The 14,541-nt window shown below is 39.0% G+C and overlaps 1 protein-coding gene across 1 annotated transcript in view; it reads right to left on the reverse strand.

Annotated features, from left to right (window-relative positions):
* LOC140241562 (ATP-binding cassette sub-family C member 9-like) overlaps window positions 1–14,176 on the reverse strand; it is a 36,610-nt gene extending 22,434 nt beyond the window's left edge. The window contains 12 exon segments of the mRNA XM_072321301.1: window positions 1,176–1,281; window positions 2,280–2,358; window positions 2,892–3,104; window positions 5,011–5,277; window positions 5,969–6,009; window positions 6,736–6,898; window positions 7,680–7,814; window positions 8,943–9,098; window positions 10,238–10,393; window positions 11,216–11,407; window positions 12,119–12,355; window positions 13,521–14,176. Of these exon segments, the coding sequence (XP_072177402.1) occupies window positions 1,176–1,281; window positions 2,280–2,358; window positions 2,892–3,104; window positions 5,011–5,277; window positions 5,969–6,009; window positions 6,736–6,898; window positions 7,680–7,814; window positions 8,943–9,098; window positions 10,238–10,393; window positions 11,216–11,407; window positions 12,119–12,355; window positions 13,521–14,138 (2,363 nt within the window). The 5' untranslated portion in view covers window positions 14,139–14,176.
* Between the last annotated feature and the right edge of the window lie 365 nt (window positions 14,177–14,541).

A 14,541-nucleotide genomic window follows, 5' to 3' on the forward strand; every position in this document is an offset into this window, starting at 1 on the left:
GTGTGTTTTTTTTAGCAGTTTTTCTACAACCCTTTCTAGGGAGAGAGTAGAATGATCAGGGGCTCGTTTCATAAAACTTGTCATCAGTGGCAAGTTGTCATAGATGTGACAAGCTACTGAAATCCTTGCATCTGATTGGCTGAGAGCAAATTTGTCATAGAAATGTGGCAGTTGTCACTGATGACAAGTTTTATGAAACGGGCCCCAGGTATGTCTTAGAGGCGCCTTTTCACTTCTTCAAATCCTTTGCACACTCTTCACTTTCAAGTCTAATAACTCTTTAATGGATAATGCTACTGCTTTGAAAGTTGGCATTAATCACGGAAAGAACATGTTAATAGAGTGTGCCTAATTTCAGCTTAATCTAATAATCCCTTTATTGTTGTTGCTCCGGTGGTTTACATCCTGTGTTTTGTCCCTTTCATCACACAGCTAGCACGGCTAGGTAAAGATTAAGCACTTGAATAGACCCTGTACTTCAGAGCCTCTTTTCTCAGTTCACATTTTTCCAGAGTGTGTGCTTTCTTTCAATATTAAGATAGGTCAGGGGAGTCCATTTGATTTGAGTTATATATCATTTTAAAGCTTAGAGTCGGCTCTTTCAGAATCTGCCCTTAACTAAAAATCCATGTCTGGCCACTTTTTGTTGGTTTTGTGATGCAGGGTCACATTTAGCATCACTCGATGTTGCACGAATGGACAACAGGTTGCAGCCCTTTTCAGCCATGCATAGTAAAATTCTCGTACTACATCAAATGTTTTAAATCTTCTTGTTCCTCTGAGTTGATGATAACTTGACCAGCAAAGACCAACTGCCATTATAAAATTAAATGACACTAAGTACAAAATTATGATTTAAAAACATCACTGTGTCCAAAGACATTACTCCTAGCCTTGCTGCACATTTCACTTTATGTTTATTTAATCAGTGCCTGTGTTCAAGACGCACAGAAAAAATAGTGCTCACAAATTCAAAACAGGGTACAGTGAAAATAGATCAGTTGATTTTTTTCAAGTTGTTGCAGAATTTCAGAACACTCCCATATGTTGAATTCATACCACATTCATATCCAGATGAAGTTACTAAATGACAGAATATGGCTACAAAACTGATATCTGTCACTATCAGTCATAACTGTGGCTGACAACAATGCCCAGGCTAGACAGACTCTGACCTGTTCCACTGGACCTCACCACCAAGAGTGGTCATTTCTCCGAGAATGGCAGACAGCAGAGACGACTTCCCTGACCCCACTTGACCAACGATCATCGTCAACTGACCTGAGGAGACAGAGGAGAATCAAGAATGGCATTCATCCAAAGGCGGTATAACACTGCACATTTTCAAGTTACCACAGTAATTCAGATCCTGCCAGCTGACTACAGCATTATTATGCTAGTTTGAGACAGTGCCAGACTGCATGCCTAGCATCCTATCAATTTAGAAGGACATTAATCATGCACCTAATATGCATATTGGGAACATTGTGCCCATCTTTTAATACTATTTCTTTCTTATTTTCATGCTCCCAAGTATCTCCACTGCCAAGTATAACACAATATTTAAGTATGTAGTGCTTGACTGCTAAAACATCAGGTTCATATGAGAAAAGTCTTGCTCCGTGCCAAGACTTGGATCGTGGTCACAATTGTATCATTTTGTGTGGTGTTTGGTGCTTCACTGCATTCACATCATTAAAGTTACTGCAATAATGATTATTTCATTAATGTGGGTGGCAGTATAGGGCCATCCAGTATGTGAATATTGCTCAATACAAAGACTACGGGTAATGTTTGAAAATGTACTGAGGTACACTTGGAACTTGATCTTAACTTTTGCATTCCAAGCCTGAATACTAGATATAATCTGACTTTGATAACAACTTCATGGCTCGAATTCACGCAGGTGGTACAAATGAAACCATGGTTTAAACAATGGACAAAAACCGTGGAGCGCCAAGTGTCGCACGGAATATTTCGTAACGAAATTGGTAATTTCGTCGACAAAATGACCGTTTCGTTAACGAAATTATCATTTCGTGGACGAGATGTTCATTTAGTTACAAAATGTCATTTCGTTACAAAATAATAATTTCATCGACGAAATGACTGATTTCGTAACGAAATATTCCATGCGACACTTGGCGCTCCATGGTTTTTGTCCCTTGTTTAAACCATAGTTTCAATTGTACCAGCTTCGTGAATTCGGGCCAATGGGTTTTCAAAAATGGATTTACAATACTGTCAAGAATAATGTACCAGACGAAGTTGGTTTCTACCTGTGGGAATCTCAAGATTGATGTCCGACAGAATTGGAGAGGTGGAATCTTGGTCCCATGTGAAAGCTCCTTCCGTAACCTGAAGATTGTGATTATGTAATATAAAAGATACAGTATAATTATTTAGGCGTGTCTTCAGCATGCGTAAATGTTTGGTGAAATCAACTTTATACATATTCATGGAATGATCAACATTTCGAAACAGGAGTCTTCTGTCAGATCATGGTTTAAAAGGGAAGCTCTCTATGATTTTTCTCCATGAACAAACACTCTCTAAAAGACATCTTTGATTCAATGACAATCAACACATATTGTAGGAAAAGGTAAAACCCACCAAAACAGCATATTTTTGCTGCAAACTACACACAACACAGGCTTGGATAAGCATACAACATGAAGTGAAATATTATTTGGTTTTCATGCAGGAAATTGTTTAGTTCAACAATACCTGTCTGAAAACCAAACTGAGGCACAGTTATGATTATAGTTATGACATGGATTTTTGACGGCATGCATTAAGAATAATTGATTGACACTTTCTCTTCCTTTCTTTCTTTGTAATTATTTTTCCAAAGACTATTTTGAATGGCCTAACATTTCCACACTGCATACCTTGAGCATGAGTTCTGGTGCTAGTGTCTCCTGTCGAGGCCTGAACGGTGAGTGTCGGGACTGTGTGCTGACATGGGTGGGTGAGGTACTGTTCATGCCTGCTATAGTTTCCCCATCACTCTCCGCTAGAAGCTGCTGTGTGTCGCTGTACATATCCTTCTTGGACGACTTCAAGCGCAACCCTTTGTGGTCAATGACCTTTGTATGGGGAACCTTCAACATTAGAAGACAAAAGACACACATATTATTTCCTTTAAAAAATTGTACTAAACAAATACTTATAAAAAAAGTGGTATTCTCAAAATCATGTATAAAAAACAACAGAAGATTCTTATTCTTTTTTGAAAGAGTAATACAAAGCAATTATCCAGGATAACTGCATCCCTACAAGGCGTATGAGCCATGAAACAGTAAACAATCGGTAAGTGTACATGCCAAATATTTCACGACAATTTATTTTCGCAAATTTCACGAGTCAGGTGCTTTTTGCAAATTCAAGGACACGCGAATATATTGACTCTGATCCCGATATGAATGTGAAGTGCAAATATACATTTCCCTGTTCAGTACTTAACTCTACGATCACAAATTTTACCACTTGTGAAATCGTCACAAAGTCCCGATTCGCGAAAATTTAGACTCACTAAATATATGCCATATGCAGTACTTTAGGCACCTGCATCCTCCACACAATGCCTCCCATATTCTTAACTCTTGGAGAACTGTCTCATGAAAGACCAACCAACCAAATAAAAGGACTTTGTGAGTGTGCATGTAGGTGTGTGTGGCATCTGACAGCACGTCACAACCATGTGAAGGGAGGAAATCATAGCCTGTAATGACTTGGTTCAGTCTAATGACCAACAAAACTTGTTCATAATTTGTTTCTGAATCTTGTAATTTGTAAGATGGAAATTAAGCTGAACACGACCAATTTTGAAACAATTCAGCAGAGTAGAGTACTCACAATTACCATTTTTTCTGCTGTAAAAAAAAAAGAAATTATAAAGTGAAATTTCATTTCAGAAAACACTTAATTCTCAGAGTAAAATATGGCACGAACACTGAAGAACTCACAAGTCTTCTGCTCTTGAGTGATTTGCAGTAAGGTGCTGTAGAAAGAAAATAATGACTGCCAATGCGGCACATACACTGGCACTGGTCTGACCAAGGAGGTTGAAGAGATGGAGTAACAACGGAGTTATTCCCTTTGATCTATGTTCGAAGCCGCCGCACAAAAATATTTGAAGCATGTGCCAAACAGGATCTGCCGCGCCGATACGAAGACAATTGACTCGTGTCTCATTGCATAATCACCAGCCATTTTCAAAGGAAGATATGTCTTTGTGATGGTAATTACTTTTCGCTATCCCTTCTTATAAAAGGTACGTAGCACAGACAAGAGGACGCGCGAACAGAAATTGAGGAAAAAATGCTGAAATGAAGATGAAAATTACTCGACTGGGCATACGCGGGCACTAATCTGATATATCTATCAATAAAGAATTATACTTGAAGATTATTACATATTAGTTTCATTTGGGCAAATTAAGTGGAAAAGTGATAAAACCAGCTTTCCAGGATGGTACAGTTTTAAACATTTTCACACAATACAGCTCTGGTTTACACTTTTGCGCAAATTTCTGAACGGAATTGACTTTTGTTTTACATGCTTTATTATTAAGTGAAATTTCATTTCATTTAATAAATAAATAAGCAAAATATGGCCAACATTATGATCAGTTCAAAATGAATCTTCAGATTGCCCAGCAAGACGGCGGCTTGGAACATCGATCATCAAAGGCACAAGTGCACCTGTGGAATTCTTTTGTACATCAAAAGAAATCTGACAACTGTTTGAATAATTACAGCCAGTTGGAACTCCTCGCGTATGTATAAAACCTCCTTGGTCTGACAGGTCGCTGACCTGTAAAAAACGCTGTCGGACAAGTAACTTTTTCAGGAATAGACTAGTGAAAGATTAAAAAAACTTGGAACCTACTGGTCCGACAGAAAGGTCAGACCAGTAGAAAAAATGGGTTAGTGTGCAGCTCTGCACAAACTCAACTTGATGAAGACGCATGGGGGAAATATTGCAGATTGCTAATCAGTCACTGACCTCTGTACTACTGAAATCCTGGCTGGACATCCCACTGGCCTCCAGGTCATCTCCTTCCTTTTTCCTCCCGTCATCCTTGTCCTCTACCTCGGGTGCCGTAAAGTAGGCCGTCAGGCGCCGTGTGCTGACCACGGCGTTGACATGGAACGTGAAGATCATCGGCAAGAGTAGGAGGGGCAAGCTCATCTGGTTGAAGACGGAGAGGGCAGCAAACGTGATGTCCGGCGTCAGCGCCTTGCCCTCTATTGCCGTGTACAGACTGTAGGACTAGGATTGGTGAGGAAGCAGAAAACAACAACATGTGACAAAATCTAACATGAATGGTAACTCGTTTGGAGCTGTCAGCTACTTGCTGTCTACAGCAGTAAAATACTGTAAGACAAAGGTGATGGAAAGGCAGCAGAAACAACAAACACAGCAATGCCACTTAAAACAAAATGACTGACACATGTCTGCTTCATAGAGTTCAAGCACAGAAAAGAGTACATTCCAAACATGTTTCAGCATAGTGGGCACTGTTTGTTTCACATGCTGCCAATTTTCTTTTTCATGCTTCTGTGGAGTGGAAATTTGTGTGCATTTCGTGTGACATTAAACTAGCGCAAAAGAAAAGCACAAAAATAGAAAAGAAATGAAAGCACACACACAAAAAATAATAATAGCAAATATTTAGATTCCATGGAATAAAACATGCAAACTAAGCTTATATTGCAGGTGGCTTTCTAATCATTACTGTGGTAGGATTTGAGATATGAGGCAAGACATAGTATGTACACATCACCAGAAAGCTGTGAAGTCAGTGAATTAAAGAGACCAAAATCAGAAAATTGATTGTTGTTGATTTATTAAGGCTACATTAACCCATTGAGGACAGGTTAATTTCGCTCCAACATGAATTTCCCATTGACACTCGTCCTCTATGGGTTAAAGACACTTTGGTGTCTGCAGGGGGACTTACGATTAACATCACCAGGAGAGGAGCAGACGCAGTGACACCATCTGATAAAAGAATACGCAATGAGAGATATTTGATTTTTTCCTCTTAGTGCCTTCACAACCACATTGGCCCATCCATTTTGCATAATCAAATTGATGCTCAGTAAGCATGCATATCTTTGTACCTTTCACTCAGTCTTTCATGGTCATATGACCGTCACGATCCTACCTTGTGTTTATAACAAGGACTCGGTTCACATTCAGCTCGTGAACATTAACAAAGTAAAATATTCCTAGCTCTATTGCAACATCCACACACATTTTACCTAATATTTTACATGGCAAATACAAATTAATTCAACTTAATAAAACTGCAAAGTAACTCGAGAGGACACTACAAAATTAAAATAAACGTAACAGTAAAAGTTTTATATTAAGACAGGACATAGCGAAAAAGTATTCTGAAGTATAAAGTTTGATATAGTGTTAGCTTAAAAATACTAGTGATTGTGGTTGCAGCCACATATGCATATTAAGGGAAGCACAAAATTTATACACTGCCTTATCACAACAATTGGTGTCAATAAGAATAAAAACTGACAAGCATTTTGGAAATTATTGAAGTAGGCAGAGTGCAAAACGCTTTGCCGTTCCTCATTCTGCATGCTTGCTTTGTTCCATTTGCAAATAGTGCCCTACTTGTGAAATATATGGTGCATACTGTAAGCTCACTAATTAAAAAAATAATAATAATCTTCATTGCATTGGCGATGACAATGAACTACTCACTAAGAATGATCCTCCATACATTCTGGGTGATCATCTGCACGATCTCGCTGGCCCTGGCTCCCCCGATGGCTGAGAGGAAGATGTCCTCCCAAGCGTAGAGCTTGATAAGCTTGATTCCCTGCAGCATCTCATTGGTCTGCTTCAGGCGACTGTCGGCAAACGTCTGCGAAGACGCAGATTGCATAGACGAAGCATGCTCAGCATAAATGTGTGCTTCCAGGGTATTTCAAAAGATATTTCTTGCACATCACATTCATACATCACTTTAATTTCAATCCACATAAAAATAACAAAATGCTTTCACGTTCAAAATCCTAGTCTCAACAAGAACAAATACAGAGGTACACGATATCTTTTAATACACAGATTATATGAGAATCTCTCTGCCACTATTACCTTTCTTCTTCTTTTTTTGTCAATATTGAACAACCAGGATTTACTAAGAAAAAATTATTGATTCTCCTGTTCAATCAATACTCTAGATAGGGATTATTTCCAGGTCAAAATAGGAAATCAAATATTGAGCATCATTACAAAGAAGTGGGATTTTGTTTTTGGTCTTTTTTTAATAGCGTGCATCATGCTCATGATTTAATTGCTCTCTTTCTATGGAAAAAAAAACAACAACAACAACTTACACACTTTATGTGTCATCTAAAATTTGAACCGACAAACATTTTGATGGATATGATTTATCATTTACCAGTCCGTTAATACTCTTAAACTGCAACAACTAGTGTGCCAAACACAACTTTTATGCCACCATTCACATGCAAAATTCACACATAAGCAATGTCCCACTTGTCAAGTAACTCTGGTTTATCCAGCAAGCCTGATTACCCTTATAACAATGCTACACAGCATTTTACGTACAGCAATTGTGATACAGAGAGAGAGAGAGAGATTTCTTGAAAACAATACAAAACAAAACAAGACAAACATACCATTGCACCCTTCTGGTATTGGGCCTGCTTCTTAGCAATCAGAGTCTGAATCGGCACAGAGATAACGAAGATAGTGGAGCCGATCAGAGCAGCCGATCCAAGGGTGAAGTACAGAATCACAAGGTAGCCAATCAGCTGCAAGATTGGGTTTCAAGAAGGATGAACATAATAGTGATAATTTCAGAAAAATGAAAATACCACTTGTCAACCCCACAGTACTCATCTGACACGGAAATAAAGCTTAGTTTGGAGTACTAAATGCAATATCACAATCATCTTAAGCCATGGGACTCATTTCAATGACATACAACAGGCGAGCACTATTTCTCGCTAACTTTCTTTCAAACGATCAGCACCCTATGGGATTCTACTTTGCTTCAGGAATGAGAGCACGTCTTCATGGATTCAACAAAGTACCAAAGTGTGATGTCATAGCTATTCATCGCCATGGAAACTGGTTCTAAACCACATCACGTCCTGGTCCGAGTTGTTAATGTGCTCATCTAATTTCCCCCCAAGCTACACCAAAAAGAATATGACATCACCACTTGAGTATTTTATACACTTTCAGTGACCCCATCTTGCAGAGGATGTCAATCAGTATACCAATGTTTAGGGTAACAGGAAAAAAGAATCAGACTAAGAAGTGATATCATTAGATTCATGCATGCAAATAAATGACGAGATGGGTTCATTCTAGGGTTCCGGAGAAGCATACAAAGTGAAGACCATAAGTTTCAGGATCATTCAGTACTGGACCAAGTCACCTCATTACATGTAAGTTTGTTCTATAACAGCCACAATTGTCAATTCACTGAATTTATGTTCATGTATAATTATGTTTATTACTATATGTTTTCTTACGATATAGGTCATTAAAATCTGCATAATATTCTGTGATCTTAAAATCTTATCTTTTCATTGCTTAAACATTTAATGAAAACAGGAAATACCCAACATAATAAATTGTGCTACTTTAGTCGTTTGTCATTCTGTGCCATTCCTTCTGGTCTGAAGTGTGTCATAACATCTGTCACAAATGACTAAAGTAAGCAGTCAAGTACACTCACCATGTTTCACAGGGCAGAGGGGGCATGGTAATCAGACAGCTGGAACTTCCACTCACACACACCTCAGTCATCTCTTTCCCATAAATCCACATATCAAATGACACAGACATCGACACACACACACACACACACACACACACACAGACACACACACAGATATGCGCACACACACACAAACACGAATAAGTCTTACCAAATAAGGGATTGACCACACATAATGGACCCATTGCACCGAGTTGAGGATGTTGTTCGCGTCCACCGACATATGATTTGTGATCTGTCCCATTGTCATAGAGCCGCCACTGATTGAGTAGCTGGAGAGGCGAAGTGATTTGCTATACACAGCTGACTGAAAGATAAATGAATGCATCACTTTCACTTTTACATTCTGTGATGTCATACTCTACGGATTCACAGATATCCTTAATGTATACGGTACAAATGCAAATCTACTTTTATCATAATACACACTCCAATTTTGAAACAATTTGTATTTCAGTTGTGAATGATGTCAATTGTAATTATGATACAGCTTGCATTCTTGTATAGGTGGTCACGTGTAGATGTACTTACATGTATATCAACACCATGTCATTTTCCCCGCTGAATAAATGTCATTGTGGTATAAGAAGAATGTTAGAATGTGACAGCCTAGATCACTCTGATTGCAATTTTAGAAATGAGGCATTAATGTCCACTCATAACTGCCCTTCTTGAATGGACAACGTATCTTATCGTCCGCATATTTCTCCAACAAATACACAATACACAGACAAATGATGAAATTGCCTTGATAATCATGGAAGGTTTATCAAAGCACTGTTATTTGATGGTAACAAAGTAAACATTTCTTTGAAATTTCCTTGAAAGAAAAAGAGAGTGCAAAGAAGAATACAGTATGAGGGTGTGAACCATCTCACAACAAAGCTTATAATGAACATCTTCACTCATTGCAAGACTTATCAACAGCAATGCCAAAATCTCTCTACATACTACAGTGGTTTGAGTGGTGCTTTAGCAGTTCATTAGGGGTACAATGACTGGAGCATCACAAAAAAGCCGTCATCAATGGTGAATCACTTAATATTACAATTTCCACTCCATGCATCAGCTGTATGAGTCAGATGCTGGAGTAATCATGTTAGTCTCATGCAAGCTGTTCAATATTTTTTTTACTGGTACTAGACACAATGATGTGGGCTTGCCTAGACATCCTACATCAGGCCAAGGCACAACAATGTGAAAGACGTTTCGTAAAGTGGTCATTGAGTTTTGAAGCCAGTGCCAAGGTATCAGTCATGCCCCTGAAGATTTACTTAGAGAATTATGACCGCTATCATGATTACAAGGTGTGGTCCGGCAGGATTGTCAGGTAGGTATATCAGTTTGTTACACTTTTCCCACACAATGTTATACAGTAGCTAAAATGGCCCAAAATGCATTGGGAAAGTGACCACTGCTGGCCTGCAGCCAGTATTGAGAACTGACCTGGAGTGCTGCTTTGGCATGGGCCGACTCCATGATGACGTTGTGGTAGTGATGCTGGTTGCACAGACGCTGGAATATGGACTGGATGAAGAGGAGGACGACCAGGACAAATCCATTGGTGAAGAATGCGTACCAGGAGATGTACTTGGTTTTATCCTACAGAGGAGGATAATATCCATAGAAAACGATATGTGGTGAAACCTTCTTTTCTGAGCCCCAGTCATGTATAGAAGTAACTGAATTTGAAGCCATTACAACAATTTGGACTTGCACTGTTCAGAGAGACATATCATGGTAATGATTTGACAAATGTTCTCCATTTTTTACAGACAGCTTTGTACTGCAATCACCAATGCTTGAAAACACAGATAATGGTCTTTTTACATCTTCAACCTTAATCCTGTGAGCTAAACACTCTATTTACCCTTCCTTGACTCACATGACAATACAATCAACTTGGCAGGACAACGCCCACTGCAGCTGTTGCTACTGCACTACTATGTACTTAACCCCTTCTGTGCTTTGTGCGCACACTGGCGTGCACGCTAGAATGCTTTCTTTGAGCAACAGCCAAAGTTATTGAGAAATTATGTGCTGTTTGAAGGTTTGGATGGTGAATTAAATGAGGACGAGAGGTTTGGGGTAGCACCATGTAGAAATTAATTATCAACGAATAGAGATTGCCTAAACCCCCTAATCCCTATCGTGTCATCATGGACTTCCTTTTGGATTGAGGCAAATTGCTATACCTGAGTGGGCTTGCTAGCTTTACAACTACAGTGTAGGTCAAGTTTGGAGTGAAGTGAAGCTAGGAGTCTGGGCACAAAAAAAAAAAAAAAAAAAAAGGTCAATAACACAGATGTTCTTCAGGGATAAAATGACACTATATGACAAGTAACGGTACCTTTCATGTCAAATACTATACCCACGCACACCATAAAACAACGACTGCCATTGTCACTACAATGAAGAGCATACCTCATCATCCCCAGGGGTAGGGTAGGCCAGTTCTGTGGCGTAAGCGATTGCTCCAGATAAGAGGTATGGCGAGACAAATGATGATGTGTCCCCAAAGAACTTGATGATGCCTCCACGAATGAGACCTGGGTAAAAAGACTTGAGGTACACCTTGTATAGGTTGACTGGCATACCAGTGGCTTTGGCACGGGCCTATCACAGAATGAATATAAAACACAAGAAAAAGAGACATTTGCATAAATGAATAAAGAAAACTCATGGTCAAGGAAAATAAAGAAAAAGTGTGAAGCTCTGGACTGTAAAATTCCTATCTATATAGATTTGTATACTCTGTATGTCTTGATGGTCTCGATGATGCGATTTGCAAGAAGTCATTGGCAACATGCCGGAGGTCTCATGGAGAATCCACTTATGTTGTACATTATAAGCAAGTTTGAAATTTTGATTTGTAAATTGAAATAAGTCTCCCGGATGTACAAGAATGAGCATTTCTATCCCGGAAAAAAGAATGATTCTCTATGCTGCCACTAATGATGTATCATAAACATCACTCCATACATTTCCACATGCAGAAACAATCAATATCTTATGGCAACTAAAAAAACATAACTAATACGGAAAAAAAAGAAGTAATTTAATGCACAAGGCTACAGAGGAGTTTAACACGTGATGCATATTAGTAAACATTGTATATTATTTGAAATAAACAATAATTCAGTTATTCAGAAGCTCAAAATAAGACTCAATTGGTGCCGAGTTTGCTTCAGTGACATCAGTAACTTGTTCAAACTTATTTAGTGTTGAGGTGACATCTGACAAACTCAAACTATGACTTTTGTGTTTATACGCCACGGTGCATGCAAGTCCAATTCATAAATGCATACTATAAGGGCAGAAACCCACCTGTTCTTCAGCCAGGACTCTGGTGAACTTGCCACCGTTGTAGCGTACCGTGTGGGTTTCTGTCAGTGAGCCTAGGTCGCTGAGCTCCAAATGGTGGTCATAGCCAGTGCGGAAGAGAGCATTGAGCCACCAGTAGAAGATGCCAGATGGGACGTTGGTGTAGCCCTCGTAGAAGCGCATCTTGGGATCGCGAAGGTCTCTGGGAAATGCCTTTGCTGGAGAACAGCACTTAACCACCTTAGAGGTACAAGGAAAGACCATGACACAGAAAATACATCTGATAGTGTATTTGGGCAATTTCATATGATGCTCACATTTTCCATGCATGTCTTTCTGTTTGGCAGAATCAAGATCATGAATCTGCCTTGTGACATCAAAACTCAAATCTGAGGCTGAAAGAAGGCTAAAAGAATGTGGCAGTTCTGGTGTACCTGATGTATTCTTAACATTTTTTTTTCCTGTTGTTGTTCAATGTGAAAACCTTAGTATTAGAAGTCATGCATGGGAATTTTTAGGCAACTGTCTTGATTTTTTTCTAATTAATAGTGTACAGATGCAATTAATCATTCAGCATACAGAATAGAAACCCAATTGACATTAGAACAACAGCACAAAAACTGTGCAATAAAATACACCAGATTTTCATTACCTCCCAGATGTAGGGTCTTAAATCAATATACAAACTCTAGTGGTTGGACAAGGCATGTGGACAGAAACATCCAATTTACATCAACTTGAATCTCATTTGCCTCAAAACCTGCATTAAGCTTTCCTTAACATCCCTTGAATATACATATAATGCTAAACTTTTGTTTGTTTTGGCAACATCATGGCACGGGAGGATTTGTCATGTCTTTCATTGTACTGTCACTACAGTTGGGATTTGAAGAAATGGAAAACAAAATAACAATCTAGCAAACAATTTTTCAACAAAAATATCACAGTTATGGATCTATTATAGTTACAACAAGCTCTTGATAGAAACTAATAATGCATCAGAATAGCAATATACATTTCTAGTTATATATGCAGGTACAATGTATCTATACTAATGAGATGAGTGGGACTATCACATTTGTCATTCTCAACTGCACAGTAAAGAGCTCTAAAATATAGGAAACAGGTTGATCAATACTATTCTCCCTCAATTGTACCATTCTGTGGAATGGATTTCTGTTTGAATACCAAAAAATCATATCAAAGGGGATCTTTCTCTGACACTCCTGTCTAAACCATTACAACAGAAAAGTAATTTTTGTACTGCCAAGCATGTTCCAGGCTACCTTTGATTCTTTCATTATTTAAAGACACTTGAAGGAATGTTACCTGATGGTAACTTTTGAAGCTTTTGATTTGATTCTAAGCATCTATTTACACCTGCATGATACAAAAGAATACTTACCACAACTTGTATTTCAACCATACAAACAAGTGTGACCAGCACCATAGAAGCAATATTTAGATCCCATCGCAGCAGCTCCAGTGTGACCTTCTTGTCGTAGTAAAAGGTCACAAATCGCGCACACTCTGCTGCAAGGAGCAGCATCCAGTACAGGCACTGTGGGACAATCATGGCTGGCACATTCCAGTACTCCATGTGGTGGTAGTAGACTGCTGCCAAGATGGACGCCACGAATGCTGCAGCGGGAGTGGTGTAGAGCCGCGGCATTGTGTTCTCTTCAGATAATGTCATGAGGTCAGTAAGAATGCCCTCCCCTAGCTTCGCTAGGCAAACCATCATGTACAGCAGGTAGACAAACCACCTGAACTCGTGACCCGGATAGCGCAGGATGTAATTGTGCTTCGTCGTCGTCCTCGCATTGCAACATCGCACAAAGACCAGCACCAAGCTGGCGATGACGATGAATGCCGCATGGATGCAAGCAGCCACAAGATCCGTAAAACATGCATTGTGGATAGTATGCAGTAGATCCCATGAAAATGGGTCCAGCTTGTCCTGTGCCGTGTTCACACCACAGAACCAGTCAAAGTGATTTGTCTGATTACCGGTACCTTCCATTGCATCGATGTGTTGAGATGTTTATCTGACAGTACATTCACCCTGTTGGTTTGCAATAATTAAAATACAAAGAATCAGAAAAGTATCCGCCATGGAAAGTACATACAGTATAAACTTGGTGTTCACATTGTAGACATTTTTAAGCATATATATAATCCCTGTTTTATTAAAATACAAATGTACTTAGAATCAAAATCGTATCACCTTTTCCTCAGTGCCATATATGAAAAATCTAGATCACATTGGTCTGTGCAACGGAAGACAAGAAAGTCCTCTTAAAATATCCTTTCATGTTCTACACATTGAATATAAAGTGCAACTGGGCAATTCCGCGGTTAGTAACGTTACATTTGAACAAATTTAGATATTTGTTTTTACCACTAAATTACCATTTATTCACTTC

Source organism: Diadema setosum, chromosome 2 (assembly GCF_964275005.1).
Source record: "Diadema setosum chromosome 2, eeDiaSeto1, whole genome shotgun sequence".
Classification (NCBI taxonomy): domain Eukaryota; kingdom Metazoa; phylum Echinodermata; class Echinoidea; order Diadematoida; family Diadematidae; genus Diadema; species Diadema setosum.